Below are 16967 nucleotides of genomic sequence, written 5' to 3'. Positions count from 1 at the left end.
TTAGCCAGGAGGCTATTTGTCTGAAATGATATATTTGCCTGAAATGGTATAGGGTTTCCTGCTTGAGCAAGGGATTGGACGAGAAGACCTCCAAGGTCCCTTCCAACTCCGCTATTCTGATGCAACACAGTCCCCCTTTGGCTAGACGTTTTGTCTGTGGATCAGTGGTGGGTTTCAATTTTCTTTAGAACCTCTTCTGTAGGTGTGGCCTGCTTTGTGGGAGTGGCTTGCTGGCCATGTGGCTGGGTGGGAGTGGCTTGCCAACCATGTGGCTGGGTGGGAGTGGCTTGGCAGTCATGTGACTGGGTAGGCGTGGCCAACTTGTAAAATGTGGTGAAACTCATTTAACAACACTCTCGCTTAGCAACCAAAATGTTGGCTCAGAAACTCTGGCATTTGAAGCACGCAAGTCTTAAAACTGTCAAGTTACAAGACCCTTGTACCGCTAACCCTTTAGGAAAAAAAACCACAGAGGTGTTCAAACTTGACAGCTTTAAGACTTGTGGACTTCAACTCCCAGAATTCCTCCTCTTGCTCTTCATCTTGATGATGTGCGGACGGGCGGAGGGAGGGAGCTGGAACCGGTTCTAAACGGCACTGTAGATTTGTAGTACCTCTTCTATAGAAGAGGTTAGAACTGGCAGGAACCCACCCCTGCTGTGGATGGATACAGGATTAATCTGAAGCCTAAAATTTCAGTGCTAATATTACTGCAGTATGTAGATCTTTTGCCATTTAAAGCAGCGTTTTTCAATCTTGACAGCTTTAAGATGTGTGGACGTCAACTCCCAGCATTCTCCAACTAATTAGCTGGCTAGGGAATTCTGGAAGTTCAAGTCCATACATCTTAAAGTTGCCACGGTTGAAAAACACTAAAGTATCTTCCAGATACATTGATCTACAAAGCCTACCAGCTTCAGTCATCAGAGGTATTGCTCATAATGGTTTAGGAGATGAGAGTTATAATCCAAGAGATTTGGAAATTACCAGAATATTTTAGTTTTTGGAATAGTTCAGTTTTCAGTTTTAGTTTTTAGCCCATGGCCGTTGTGGTATTTGACAGCCTTGAATAATATAGCAAACCTGAGCATATTCGTGATCAGCAGTGATTTCCAAAATCTCACGCCTAAGTTGGCAACTTCTCAAAAGAAAGCATTGTTTTTCTTATAATATCATAAGTCCCCTCCTGATAACAGATTTCCCTCTTTCCTTACAGGCTAATTGGCACGGCATCAGTAGCACTCAAGGAACTGGTTGGCACGCAAAGTAGATCTCTTCCATACAAGCTCATTCCCCTACTAAATGAAAAGGGACTGGAAATTGGAGTAAGTGCCCTCTTTATTTGTATTATTTAGCTGGATGAAATGTTTCAAAAACACGGGGAACTTCTCGGAAAGATAAATCCGCAGCTGCAACCAAAGATGGCTGAGAGGGACAGATCAGAACTGGCAAGATGAACACTTTATGAATGAATGTATTTTCGTTAAAGGGACTAACAAAACAAAAATATACATGTTAAAAAGGCAAAAGATCTATACATCGACTTTTAGTTATTCTAATATACTGCTTCAACTACCATACTGTAGTAGCATCCTTCTGAAATGCACCCCACATTTGTCTAAAATGCAATGCATTTAAATACTAAATCCATAATATTAATGCTAAGGATCCAAAGAATTGATGAGCCCAAATTTGCTCATATGGGTAGTCCTCGGCTTACGACCACAAGGGGACTAGAATTTCCATTGCTAAGTAAGTCATGTCTGGTTTTACAACCTTTTTTGCCACAGTTGTTAAGTGAATCATGAGGTTGGTAATTGAATCTGGCTTCCCTCATTGGTTTTTGTGGTCCCGTGTTGAATGGGAAGGTCCCAAATGGTGATCCTGCTACATTGCAACCCTCATAAATATATGCCAGTTGCCAAGCACCCAAATTCTGATCACGTGACCATGGGAATGCTGCAACAGTCATAATAGCAATAGCACTTAGACTTACAAAGTTGGCTTTTCCAGCAAGCCGGCCTGGCCTGTTAATGTTAATGTTAATTTATTTTAAATTTACTGTTTCTTTTTTTAAAAAAAAAAATCGGTTTGGTCTTTTTGGAATTGGGTTTAATCTTTTTTTAACTTTTGTGATGTGTGTTTTTAATGTTGTACGCCGCCCTGAGTCCTTTGGAGAAGGGCGGCATATAAATCCAAATAAACCTTAAACCTTAAACCTTACATACCACTTCACAGTGCTTTTACAGCCCTCTCTATGCGCCTTACAGGGTCAGCACATTGCCCCCAACAATCTGGGTCTCCATTTTACCAACCTTGGAAAGGTGGAAGGCTGAGTCAACCTTGAGCCGGTCAGAATTGAACTCCAGGCAATGAGCAGAGAGTTGGCCTGCAGTACTGCATTCTAACCACTGTGCCACCATGGCTAAATGGAAGAACCGATTGTAAATCACTTTTATCAGCACCATTGTAACTTTGAACAAATGGTTGTAAATTGAAGACTACACTGAATAGCTTCACGAAATTAAGAGAATATTTTATATAAGCAACATAGGCGACCTGCAGGTCCGTAGAACCTTCTTGAATTCATCCATTGCACCATTTGTAAGGTGTTTTTTTTTCCTTTTCATTTAGGCAACAATTGATTTGGTGGTAGGCTATGAGCCACCAGCTGGACCTCCAAATCCAAATGACCCAGGGGGAACTAACCCAGAGACCACTGAAGGTATGCTACAACCACTATTCCCACTCCTCCTTCCTTAAGCAAAGATAAGCAATAAGTTGTCCCAAGATATTAATTGCCTGCATTTTAGTATTATATGGAGGAGCTTTCCACTTTTTCTCTCTCTTGATCTGTGGATAACAACCAGGCTCAGAAAGCATCAAGGACCCTTGCTTTTAAATAACTTGAGATTTCTACTGCAGCTGAACTCAAGGAAAGGGGAATTCCATTTATCTTTAATTATAATTAAAGAAGAAAAGGTTTGAAGTTGCCTTGTTCAAACCTTAATTTAAACTTAACCAGCATTTACCCACTTTTAAACATAATTTGGAGGGGGGGAATACCCTCAACGACACTATGGGATAGGAGCTATAAGGGGGGATGATGACTATGGAACAATTAACTACACTGTAGATGGGGGGGGGGTCAAACTCAAGGCCTGGTGGCCAGATTGGGTCTGTGAGGTGCTTAAAACTGGCCCACGGGGCTGGCCTGGAAATAGCAAAGGATTGGCCCACGGTGCCTCTGGCAGCCAAAATGGGGCACAGCCCCCCCTCCCTCCGCACCCCGTTTTCAGCCTGGATGGCCTCCTACACCACTCTGCCCGCCAAAACATTTTCTGCAGTCTCACTCTAGGCATGATTTGTCAAATGAATAAGTATGTTCAAGAGCACGTACCTTCCTTTGAGTCAATATTTGACTGCTGGCAACTGCCTGGACAAGTCCCTGCAGTTTTCTTGGTAAGGTTTTCCAGAGGTGGCTTGCCACTGCCTCCTTCCTAGGGCTGAAAGAAAGTGACTGGCTGAAAACCACCCAGCTGGCTTTGTGCCTAAGGCAGAACTGGAATTCATGATCTCCCAGTTTCAAGCCTGGTGCTTTAACCACTATATCAAACTGGGTGTCTCAAAGTCAGGTAGTCCAAGATGAACAGCCAAACAGCTTTGCTAGCATGTTATATTTGGTCTGTGGATTGGCGTAAATTATACAGCCCTGAATGCTGACCCCAATTATGCTAAAGTAACAAGGCTTGTGAGTGATGCTCTTCCTACAGCTTTAAGTTAAGGACAACTGTTACTAGATTGGATAGCATATATAGTTGCCAGCCCTATACCACACAGACTAAGGAGTGTGAATGATAAATTGTGTATCTGACAAGTTATATTGGATGGATGGGAAGGAAATGCTATCAGGGCAATCTAGTAATAGTTATACTTTACTTAAAACAGTAAGGAGAGTATCACTTGCCAGCCTTTTTTTACTATATATAGCAGTGTGTGTTCATTCCACAGGACATACAACAAAGTGCTTTCAGCCTTCAAAACGGAATTGAAACTGAAATCATATATTTTTCACATTAGCACTTACAATATGCAACTGCCATACCCTACCACAAGGAGTGAAATTGTAACAGGCGATCTACTGTGATGCCTTAATAGAAACTGTGTTGCCCAAATAAAAGATTTCAAATAAAATGATTATTCCATTGATGTCACCAAGCATTACAACACTGAAGTGGATAAGTAGCAGCGAAATCCCATATTTCAAAATCAGCTTCTCTCAAATTATTATTTTTTTCAGATTCCCCATTGGACAGAAATCAAATTATTAGAAAAAGAAAATTTGCTTATAAAGATAATAGGAGACAAGTGGTTATTCTAAGAGCTTTATATAGTCCCACAAAAAATGGTCAAAAATAAAATTGTTCTTTAAAAAAATGCCTCTTCAAGCTCCAAAGGCAGATTTTTACAGTATTATTTTACCGTAGGAATATATGTCATTCAGTAATAAACCTCTTCTTTCCAGTCCACCACTGAGATTTTGCATTGTGATTATTGTGGTTTTGGTTAAAAGAATAAATTGCTTCCTTTATTTAACTCATCTGTGTTTAGTCAAAAACTAAAGAGCCAGCTTATTTTTTTGCAATACACTTTTAAGTTTAAAGGTAACACACCAACTGGAAAAACTAGTTTTTTTGTGCCTTGGGGGAAGGGAGTGCTCTGCCCTTAAAGTATATTTTTCTATTTACAAAATTTTCTTTTCTCACCTAGGAATTAAGATAGCATATTCAACAGGAGGTCTGTAAACTAATAAAATGGTTTTCACAACATAAACAGCCAAAGTTTTTGGAGAGGCTTTAAATCATAGTAGCAACTATTTTGAACGGTTACAGCTGGAACAGGGACCTTCAGGTCTAAACTTGATTTATAGAGACATGAGGTGAAAGTGGCTGTCATTGTTTCTTTCCCCACCCAGTTCTTAAAGCAGCAAATTTGATAACCAAACTGCAGCACAACAGCAGAACTGTTTCTTTCAACCATCAATCCTACGTAAACTGGGAGGGGTAACAGCGCTCACATAAGAGTTTGCAAAAATCCCAATTATTACTAGATGGCAGCACAGCAAGAGGAAACTCTCGCTCTTTCTTGACATCTGTTGGTGCTTGTGCAATCCTGACAGTAACCCTATTTAATCTTTGTATGTGATACAACTTTTGTTGAGTCTTCTATAACGTACTAGATAACCCGTGATCTGATGGGTCATTGTTAGAGATATTTCTTTTTCCAAACAGAGAAACAAAATGACCACAGGCAGGTAAAAAAACAAGTACAAGTGATTTCCAATTTCCTATCAACTTCCTCATTAAGTTTCCTTGTGACACACTGACAAGAAGCATTGGAAATTTCCTTTCTCCCTTCCCTCCCTCCCATCTTTCTGACACATCAGGTTTAGGCTTCCTGCCAGCTTCTCCATTGTCTTAATAAAAAACAAAAAACAAGGTGCCCTCAGGGGAAGGTGTACAAGGATGTGGTGAATGACAGGAATGGTGCTTTGCTTGTGGAAAGCTGGTAAGGAACACGGACAATCACTATTGAGTTTACACTTTCTGCCGGCATCCTCTTGATGTTTGTGAAGTTGTCAGCAAGCATTGAAAATGATTAGCTGACCATGGCTGACCCCAGCAGACTGGCAGCAATGAAGCAGCCACAGATTTGTCAAATTTCAATCCCACGGGAATCAGGGCCTCAAATTTTGGAGCATCCTGTAAGTTAGCCCATTTGAGCTGTGTTGTTGCACCATGATGCACCGTTTTGCCCAGCTGCAGATTACAAACATTCAGACACATAGGTTTCAGTGGTAGATAGATTGTTTATGCTTCGTGTTTGGTGTTTGCTTACAATTGCCTGGACCTTTGACATTATTTAATGTTGAACTGCTTTGGTTATCTGTAATAGTTAAATTTCTGAATTTCACTTAGCAGCACTTTAAATGCTTCAAGGATCAGACCAGGGGTGGGTTCCTGCCAGTTCTAACCTCTTCTATAGAAGAGGTTCCCCAAATCTACAGTGCCGTTTAGAACGGGTTCCAGCTCCCTCCCCCCGCCCATCCGCACATCATCAAGATGAAGAGCAAGAGGAGGAATTCTGGGAGTTGAAGTCCACAAGTCTTAAAGCTGTCAAGTTTGAACACCCCCGAGCATTTTTTTTCTAAGCAGGAGCGTTGTTAAGTGAGTTTCACCACATTTTACAAGTTGGCCATGCCCACCCAGTCACATGGCTGTCAAGCCACTCCCACCCAGTCACATGGCCAGCAAGCCACTCCCACTCAGTCACATGGCCGGCAAGTCACTCCCACAAAGCAGGCCACACCTACAGAAGAGGTTCTAAAAAGTTTTGAAACCCACCACTGGATCAGATTGGATCATTGTCACATATCCTTCCCAAACTTGATACTCTCTGGAGTCCAGACCTGTTTAGCTATCATTCTCAGCAAGACTTAGATCAATACGAGAGTTCTTGGCAATCCCAGTCCACAAAACCCCACATACAGTCCAGAGTCAGTCCAGAGTCCAAAACACAAATTCAAGATGCATCAAACAGGATTGCAGAACAAAGAACTGGACATGTTGTTTCAACAAGGCTCATCTCTTAGGGTGGGATTAAATAGGTAAATGCTGGTGTGGCCCTTAACAATGGGGTGTGGTAAATGCTGGTGTGGCCCTTAACAATGGGGTATTCTGGCATTGCACCTGTCTCCTTTCCACCCTACATGTCCTTGGATCTAGAGGAGCTATGGATTCCACCTCCTCATCTTTGGTAGACTCTGGTAGCTTCTCATGCTCCTCACCTGGAGCTTTCAGGATAACTTGCTGCAATTGCAGCTTCCTCGGTTCAGACTCAGCCTGCTGCCTGTCTGATTGAATGGCTGCTCCTCTCCCTGGTTCTGCGACTCCATGCTTGCTTCCCCTGAGGTGCCAGGATCCAGCTCATCTTCCTCTTCCTCTGAACTCTCATCCAGAGAGGGGTCCAGAGGCGGGTCCATGACAGCTAACTGGTGTCACAGCCTAAAACGTCCTTTAGTAACTTCAGCTGCGAAGTGGTATTTTCATTATTCTCCCAATCCAAAACTTCCCAGGAAAACTATCTAGAACAATGTTTCTCAACCTAAGAAACATTAAGATGTGTGAACTTCAACTCCCAGAATTCCCCTACCAGCTTATTCATCTTGTATAAACCATGGGTAGTCTTTGACTTATGACCAGTCGCTTGTTTGAAGTTATGATCGACCACCTGAAAAGCTACTTATGAACCAGTTGCAAAGTTATGGCCACTGTAGCACCCCTCGGGTCATTTGCTCTTATGACCAACTGCAGGGACACTGCAGTGCCCCCACCTATCTCTCCCACCCAACCAGCCTCTCTGAATCCCTGCAGGCCTTGGGTCTGCTTCCCATGCAGCCACTCAGGGATTTGCATGATTTGGCCTACTCCCCAGCCAGCTTCAAGGTCCAGCAGCACCCAACTTACCTTCCTGTTTTTTTTATAGCTTCTGAAAGAGCCTCAGACTTTGCTTTCCTACAGAAGCAGCCTCAAATCATTCCGCAAGCAGGTGCTGTTCTCACGATCCTTTGGAAACTTCCGTTTTTTAAGGCGGCTCCATTTCATGATTTATCCATCTCATTTTCTTCAGCCCCGGGGATAGCACTTTCAGAGATCCATATTAGTGCCGGGATCTTTCAGGTTCATTCACTCTGTGTTTTTCTTACTGTGCTTTCAAGGAGAGTAACATTTGAAATTGTTGGTAGATGGTGAAGAAGATGGCGGTGAGGAGGGTACTACGCCTGATGATGGAACTGGAGTTGTCCCCCAAAGTGGTCCAAGAAGTTCCCGTGAAGTTCAGCTTGCTCGACATATTACCAAAGGAAAGAAAAATCGCAGGGTGCTTTCTAATAAACCTCAAGATTTCCAGGTTGGAAAATAATGAATTTTATCAGTAATTTGTTGTTATTAGTTGCGAAGTCGTCTCCAACCCACCGCAACCTCATGGACAATGATGTCCATGGGGTTTTCATGGTAAAGATACTGGAATGGGTTGCCATTTCCTTCTCAGGTGGATTATGTTTCGTCAGAGCCCTCTGCTATGACCTGTCCGTCTTGGGTGGCCCTACACGGCATAGCTCATAGCTTTATTGAGCTACTCAAGCCCCTTCACCAAGACAAGGCAGTAATCCATGAAGAGGTTATCAGTAATACGGTAATCCTAACCCTAATAATTTACCGGAGAGTAAGCACTAATGAAACGTGTATTCTTACATGAAGCTTACTTCTTACATATAAGGCATAGACTTGCGTTGTGGTTAGTTCAGTTTGGGCAACATATTTATTTTCTATTTAGAAATCTCTTCCACAAGCTGCTATTTAAATGTTGGAAGATTCTTTTCCCTGGTGTAACGTTTTTGGCTCCAATTCATAACAACAAAGGAGTGTATACATAAACTTGAGAACTTAAGAATAAAGACTGGGAATACTTGCTGCATTCCAAGTAACTTAGTAATATCCACTATGCTAATTATGAAAAATACCAAAGCATTAGTCTCTAAATGAGGGATTTTTAACCTTTTTGTAACATAGATCTCTGTGACAGTCTGGAGAATCCTACAGACCCCTTCTAAGAAAAATGTATTTCACTGCATAAAATAATTATTTTAGAATTGATCATGAGATTTATTGAAATTCAAAAATTATCTAGTGGCTGTAAATAATTCGTTTATTAAAAGGAAAAAAAATACTAACAATACTTTTATATTTAGAAAAATATAAAAGTATTAATGAACTTTTTCCAAACTGTTCCCTCTCCTAATATGTTAAGAGTACAACTTGGAGAATGTATACTCCTGAAGGCAGTATATTGTCGAAGGCCAGTCTAAATATTCATGGTCAATTAGAGCAGAGAGGCGTTTCTTTACTTTTGGGGGGAAACTTTAAAACACAAAATGGAAGTTCTCATAATAGATGTGCTCCAGGAGAGGCCTGCCTGATCCTAAATTGTAGCCATGGTAGATTTCACCACTCACATATTATCTTTCCTAATGCCCTCTTCATATTCTTTATCATACTATTCTGCTTTTGAGAACATTCTGAGGCTTAATTATGATCTGATGGCTCTGGTGCATGATAGATTGTGATGTGTACCTAGGCCTTCATAACTGCAGAGATAGCCGCCTTTCTCCTTCTATGCCTGGGGATATTCTAGATATACCACGATCAGGTTCCTCATGAACATAAATTCCTTGGATGAGCTCTTTATATTCGGCTCTGTGTATTATTTGGAACTAATGAAACAGAATATTGTTCATTATAATTTAATAACTGACAGTCTAATTTGTTTTAACAGGAAAGCAGTCAAAGCACATAGTGTCAATTGATAACAGCCAATTAAAAGAAAATGTCACCCGTCTAATATATGTCATTGTATTACTTGCTACCAGATTCGTGTTAGGGTCATTGAAGGACGTCAGATGTCTGGGAATAACATAAAGCCAGTTGTAAAAGTACATGTTTGTGGCCAAACTCATAGAACAAGAATTAAAAGAGGAAACAATCCCTATTTTGATGAGGTAAGTAATATATAACAAAAGTACTGCATACTTTATAAGTTTACCTATATCTTTATGAAAATGGTAATTACATGCAGATAACCTTTGGAATGCCAATTTGGAAGTAACTCTTGTGAAACTGATGCAAGGTTATCTAGTTTAGTATGATTAGTAAAATCTCCTTCAAGTCCACATATGTTTCTTCTTTTTAGCAATAGTACAAAATTGTTACTATTCACCCCTTTAGAAATTTTCTTTTCTTTTCTAGTCAGTTCTATAGTTCCTGATGGTCTCCTCTCAATATACAAATTAATTCTTATCGTACTAGGTTTTATTGATCAGCTAAGATTACTGAGGTGTAGGTATCTACTGTAATTAGTATGATTAAGTCTAAGTAACAAACACATGACTAAAAGAAAGGCAGCTAACGGTGGAATATACTGCATATCCACTAATGAATTCAGGAACATAAGTCCATCAAAATCCATTCCCTAAACTGCGAATTGCAACCTACTGTGACAACTGACTTGAAGTCATATGAAGAAAAGTGAAATAAACTGCTGGTTCATAGTTATCATTTATGCACAATATCCTCATTAGCCAGCATGTTTCTGTCAGCCCTAAAAGATAGATGAACTTGAACTCCAAAATCATGTATGCTGAAACTGCTTTTATCATAGGTTTACAGGGACAGAAACTTGCAACTCTGAATGTGTCTCCCCCCTCCTTGCCTTTATCCTGTAGAGAATTAACGAGGGTCAGGTCTAAAATGCTTTGTCAAATTTCATTCCTGATCCAGATTTCTCTTATCTGACCATTTCCTTGGCTATGGTTTTAATGCCTCTATTTTCTGCCTCTTCCTCAAGGTTATTCTCGCAGCTTATTACATTACAATGTACATAATGTGTACATTGGACAAATAATTTGAGACTCCAGGGTGCACTGTACAGTAGCTATCCAACATCTTTACAGAGCTACTGGTGCTGGGATTGCCAGACACCAATTGCAAAGTTTCGGGTCAAGTTCAGATAACAAAAACACTAAAAATTGTAAACTCAGCATAATTTAACAAAACTGAGGTGTCCTCCCTAAGCATGCATCTCCAAACAGGGAAAACAAAACGTTTCCACATACATGTGGCCATCCACTCACCCATATAGTATGTCTGTCTATGAATATTCATATGCAGCAGGATCTTTGGAAAAAAAATGTTTAACCCAATAATTAGGACTTTTACAGAAGAATATTCTTCAACCTCCCTGTGGCATGTCATGGGGTCAGGACTGAAAGATCTGGTCCATAGATGAAGGTCCAATTAAACTGATTTATTGCTATTCATGCCTAGGTACAGGACTATTCTTAGCACCTGCTTGGAGTTAGATAAGGGCAGTGGTAAAATTCATTTTTTTTTACTATGGGTTCTGTGGGCGTGGCTTGGTAGGCATGGCAGGGGAAAGATTCTGCAAAATCTCCACTCCCACCCCACTCCAGGGGGAAGGATATTGCAAAATCTCCATTCCCACCCCACTCCAGGGGGAAGGATCTTACAAAATCTCCATTCCCACCCCACTCCAGGGGGAAGGGTCTTACAAAATCTCCATTCCCACCCCACTCCAGGGGGAAGGATCTTACAAAATCTCCATTCCCACCCCACTCCAGGGGGAAGGGTCTTACAAAATCTCCATTCCCACCCCACTCCAGGGGGAAGGATCTTACAAAATCTCCATTCCCACCCCACTCCAGGGGGAAGGGTCTTACAAAATCTCCATTCCCACCCCACTCCAGGGGGAAGGATATTGCAAAATCTCCATTCCCACCCCACTCCAGGGGGAAGGATCTTACAAAATCTCCATTCCCACCCCACTCCAGGGGGAAGGATATTGCAAAATCTCCATTCCCACCCCACTCCAGGGGGAAGGATCTTACAAAATCTCCATTCCCACTCCACTCCAGGGGGAAGGATCTTACAAAATCTCCATTCCCACCCCACTCCAAGGGGAAGGATATTGCAAAATCTCCATTCCCACCCCACTCCTGGGGCCAGCCAGAGGTGGTATTTGCCGGTTCTCCAAACTACTCAAAATTTCCATTTCCAGAACCTGTCAAAACCTGCTGAATTTCACCCCTGGATAAGGGCCAACAGAATTCAAGGGGCTTGGACTTAATCCGCTAGAGGTTTTATAGAGATTCCAGGATGATCGCTGTTTGAACTCCACCTCCAGGTTCTGCCACTTCTTCCCTTACACAATGGAATTCAAGAGCTTAGCCACATACTGACTTCTCATTTGTTTTAATAGAGTAGCCATCAAACACCCCTATGTTACCCTCCAGTTTTTCCTGCAGGTTTAGTCTAAAACTGTTTCCCCTTCCTAACAGATATTTTTCTACAACTTACACAATATGACGCCTTCAGAGCTCTTTGACGAAACCATAAGCATTCGGGTAAGGCTAAATGAACAATTGTCTTTATTATTGCTTTACTTTTTGTTAAGTTAAAGTTGCAATTTATTCTACTTCTTTCATTTCCTTCAAGGTTTATGATTCTTACTCTTTGCGTTCTGATAGTCTAATGGGGGAATTTAAGGTAAGCATTCTTGATGTTCCGCCATAAATTCATTTGGAGCTTACGCAATGTGAAATTAAAAGACGAAGAATCAAAGCATGTCCTATTAAAGACATCTGTTCAAGGCAATATTTGCTTTTTAAATTTTTTTGGAAATGTAAATGTGTGAATAGATGTCCTCTTGCCAGTTTAGAATGAAAGAAATGGAAAAAAATGAGTCCAAATTTTTATTTCATTTTCATTTCTCAGGCTTAGAAATCATTTATTCAGTTCTGATAACTGTAATGTATTATTTCTGCCTGAATTAATGTGAAAATACTCTGTTGGATTTAAGAACAAGAAGCCAAATCCGAGTTCAGCATTAAGCATATTGATGTGAGAAGGTTAATATCTATAACTGGTTTTGGCAACCGATTGTGTTTGTGTAGCCACCATAAAGCATTAGTTTGAGTATGGCTTACTTTTAATGTAAATATATTTTGGTTATATATGTTTAAATTTAGATCCTGTAGTGCATGTGACAGAAGACGCATTTAGACCTGTGACTGAAAGCAAATGAGCTTTAAAGCCACATATGTAGTCTATTACCTTTATTTGATTACCCTATCATTAACTCTTAGGCAATAATATTAATATATTTCTATTGCAGATTGATGTTGGTTATGTCTATGATGAACCTGGTAAGTAATATTCATGCAGAATATCCTAGGTTGATTGAGACTTAATCATATCTAGGAATAGATGCTTTGACTACGATGGGGCTAATTTTAAGACTTGATCCAGCCTGTATATTCAACCACAGAAAGAAGGGATATAGTTTGGTGTTACAGTTTATCAGCAGGGCACTAAAATTGCAATTTATAGTTATTAGTTAACAGTAAGTCTTTTTTTTAAAGAAAAAGAGATTTTATGCTCACTCATAAAAATGTACAGTGTGTCAATAAAACTGCTGGTAGGAAAATCAACCATCAGTCTTTCTCTTTTAACATATGGTAGTATGAGTTGCTTGGTTGTGGGTATGTGTTTGAGGTATTGAATTTAATTTTACTTTACTTTATTTCAAATTTATAAACCACTCCCTCTCCCCGAAGGGACTCGGGGCGGTGTACAGTCAAAATAAAAAACACCATACATACATATAGATACATATAGATAGAGGAGGCAATATACAAACTGTACAGTAAAGTAAGATTAAGAACAACATTAAAAACAACCCCTAAAAACTACCCCAAAATTAAATTAAATAATTAAAAATAACTGCCAGGAGGATAAGAATAGAGCTATAGATGGGCTAGGCCAGCTAATTGGAACAGGTGGGTCTTGAGTTTCTTACGGAAGGAGCGGAGGTCAGTAGTGATTCTAATATCGGGGGGGAGGTCATTCCAGAGGGTTGGGCCCATCACAGAGAAGGCCCTACTCCTGGGCGCCGCCCGTTGGCATTGCTTGGTGGACGGCACCCGGAGAAGTCCCTCCCTGTGAGAGCGAATTGGTCGCAGGGATGTATGGGGTAGGATGCGATCCTGCAGGTAACTAGGTCCTTGACTTTTAAGTTATCTGAATGGTAGATATTAAGTGCCAGATACTCCATACCTATGACTCCTCAAGCTGCTTCTAAGGATGTGTGTACCCAGTGGTGGGATTCAGCCAGTTCGCACCTATTCGGGAGAACCGGTTGTTAACTTACTAAGCAGTTCGGAGAACCCGTTGTTGGAAGAAATCTCATTTTGTTTTTTTCCACTTTACAGGGCTAATCCTGTAAGGAAGGCAGGAAGGAAACATTCTGGTGTTGTTTCTAGCCTAATCTTTATTGCTCTGCTTACAGAAACTGCCTCTCTGGTTAACCCCTTATTACATTGTAACAGCTAAGGCGAAGCACCCATCGATGCGAGTGACATTGAGTTGGCCACGTCCACACAGTCACATGACCACCGAGCCAGGCCTACCCAGCTGGTCATTAGGGCAGAGAACCGGTTGTTAAATTATTTGAATCCCACCACTGCGTGTACCACTCTACTGAAAGCACTAATGCAAGTTGTAAGATAGCCTAGCTACTGGTTACAGGCATAAAGTGAGGGAGAAGACTGTTCCCCCAGTGCATTGAAGAGAAGGATCAGGCACATCTGCCTTCTTCATCCCATTACTTTCTCCACTCCTATGACCTACTTCTGAATACCTTAAACCTATGCCTAAAAATAGCCTGCCAGGTTGATGGTGTGGAAGAGGAGCATTGTGAGAGATCTTTCCTAGTTTACTTGGCATTCTTTCTCCAGCCCTGGGATGGATATAAATCACACTAACAAATATGGAGGGGGTATGCAGAGTGAAGCAGGAGGGAGCAGTTAATAACTGCTGGCTGTAAGAAGCCATGACTATCAGCATCTCTGGAAGTAGTGTTGGCAAAATGAGTTAAGAATAATCCCCATGAAAAATCACCTATGTTCATCGGTGACCAAAGGTAGACAGTGGAACTCACCTCTCCTTTCTAGTTTAATCTGATCGGTGCAGCATAGAACCTTCACTCACCCAAGAGAAAATGTTGCCCTTATTTATAAATGCATGCCTAATGCCCTTACATATCCAAGTATGCAAGCAATCAACGCAACATCCTTTGAAGTCAGTTCCAGCTCCAGTTTCACGTCTTCCTTTCCGCACATCAGCAGCAGGAACAACAGAAGAAACTCTTTTTCCCACCATCACAGCTTACAAAAGACCCCGCTCTTTAAAAAAAAAAAATCCATGTGAACATGATTTGTGACTTGGCTTCGATGTTCTTTTGCTTTTCAGGCCACGCAGTCATGAGAAAATGGCTGCTTTTGAATGACCCTGAAGACAGCAATTCTAGCCCGAAAGGTTACTTGAAAGTCAGCATGTTTGTTCTTGGAACAGGAGATGAGCCTCCTGTAAGTTTAGATGTGCATATATATTTTATTCTCCCAATACATCTTAGAGTGGATACTTCATTTTAATATCCGTGTGAGGCTTTACGTTAAATGATAGAAGACACTCAAAGAATGAACCTGCTGACCCTTTGTTTCTTTCCCCTAGCTCTGCTTATTCCGCTACTTTCCATTCTGTCGCCGCCCAACCTCTCTTCCATGGCCTTCAACACCGCTGCCTTTTGAAGGTACATCTCCCCTTAACCTTTTTCACATTTTCATCTCTTGGGTCCAGCTTCTCCTTCCTCATAATGCTGCTTTATTCCTGCTGTTTCATTCGGTTGCAAAACAACATGTGAATATTAAGGAATCCCACTCTAGAACATTCTCATGTCTGGACACAATTTTCATAAGCGTTCTCTCAAAAAGGTCAACTTTTTGTGATTGAATCTGCCTAGTTAGAAATCACTGTTTAAAGAAGACAAATAACTGAGGTTATTTCTACCCTTATCTCCAGCCCTCAGGAAGCTCTGTTATTGCAAACAACGTATATATCTTTTTTTCTTCTTGGCGTGTCAGATATATTTCCAAATAAAATACTGGACGGCAGCCACATACTTTCCTTTTCTTAGACAAGCAATGAAATGTAGACACATTTTTGTGGCATCCATCTAGGCATACTCTTAGAAATAAATATTTTGATTAAAAATAATTTTATTAAAAAGGGAGAAAGTAGTGTGATGGGCATCAGTGGAAATATTTCTGTGCATATTGATATCTAAGACACTTCCCAAAGTCGGCCTGTTAATGGGATATGGACTCCAAAATTGAAATATAAAATAATATATAATAAATAAATGCACATTGCTTATACCTGTATCTTATTTGGCCTGATCTTTAAATTTTCCAAGATTAAAATGAATAAAGAATCCATTGTAGGCTGACTGTTTTTATTTTTTTTGTGACAATAATGTATTTTGCATATTTATAAACTTAAAAACTAATCATGTTTTAGCTTAAGTGGAGCAGCATAAACTACACTAGGTACAAATTAGGATCTGGAAAATCATATTTTTCATAAATAGTATTCACAGATAGTATTCCTATTATCAATGTCAGCCAATGAAAGGTCCTGAAGCAGTCTTTTCAGTGGAAAATTCCTTTAAAAGTTCAGTGTTTAAATAGGATGGAGAAACTAAATGGGAATGCAGAATATCTTTGTAATTTCAAAGGTACTGTTAATGTGGAAATAAGCTATATACTGTAACTTTGTTTAGCAAATAAATAAATGTAGAAGAGTAGTTACCTGTTATCCTGACTTTTAAAAAGTTCCGTTTAAAGCAGGAATTAGATATTCTTATCCAGAACTCCTTATCAAATGCCATAATTTACAAAGTATAAACTTTGGGAGGATACGAGAATACTGAAAGGATGACTAATTGCTCAGTGGATTTCTAGCAATCCCTATGGTACTAATATATTTCCAATGATCGTTAAATGCTATTGATTCTTACAAATGCTATTATTTGCAACAATCTCAGAAAATCAACCACAGATACTGCTGTGATAGCCAAACCCTAAACCACATGAAATTAAATGAATAGGGTTAAGAAATCTCTCAGGCCCTTGCTCGGCATTATTCTAAATGTTTTCAGATGATCGTGTAGCATTCATGCCTTATTGACAGTGACCTGCCTACATTAATTGGGGAGAGGGGGAACAACACACTTTGTAGGAAGAAAGGGAATGGAAGAGATATATAGGTAGTCCTCAACTTAAAACACTTCATTTAGTGACATTCAAAGTACAATGGCACTGAAAAAAGTGACATGATCATTTTTCACAATTACAATTGCCATTGAAGCATCCCCATGATCACCTGATCAAAATTCAGACGCTTGGCAACTGACCCATATTTATGACGGTTGCAGTG

The 16967-nt window shown here is 40.3% G+C and overlaps 1 protein-coding gene across 2 annotated transcripts in view; it reads left to right on the top strand.

Moving 5' to 3' along the window:
* The window catches only part of MYOF (myoferlin), a 116988-nt gene that overhangs the window by 25027 nt on the left and 74994 nt on the right, over positions 1–16967 (top strand). For both annotated transcript variants that reach the window (XM_081953910.1, XM_081953909.1), the window contains exons 4-11: positions 1217–1325; positions 2635–2725; positions 7805–7968; positions 9488–9616; positions 11972–12037; positions 12129–12179; positions 12808–12838; positions 14943–15058. In XM_081953910.1, coding sequence (XP_081810036.1) covers positions 1217–1325; positions 2635–2725; positions 7805–7968; positions 9488–9616; positions 11972–12037; positions 12129–12179; positions 12808–12838; positions 14943–15058 — 757 coding nt within the window. The remainder of the gene's footprint in view (positions 1–1216; positions 1326–2634; positions 2726–7804; positions 7969–9487; positions 9617–11971; positions 12038–12128; positions 12180–12807; positions 12839–14942; positions 15059–16967) is intronic.

The sequence above is a fragment of the Natrix helvetica genome (assembly GCF_964273705.1).
Source record: "Natrix helvetica genome assembly, chromosome: 5".
Taxonomy (NCBI): domain Eukaryota; kingdom Metazoa; phylum Chordata; class Lepidosauria; order Squamata; family Natricidae; genus Natrix; species Natrix helvetica.
Note: the sequence above shows the minus strand (reverse complement) of the source record. Positions and strands in the feature narration are given on the sequence as shown.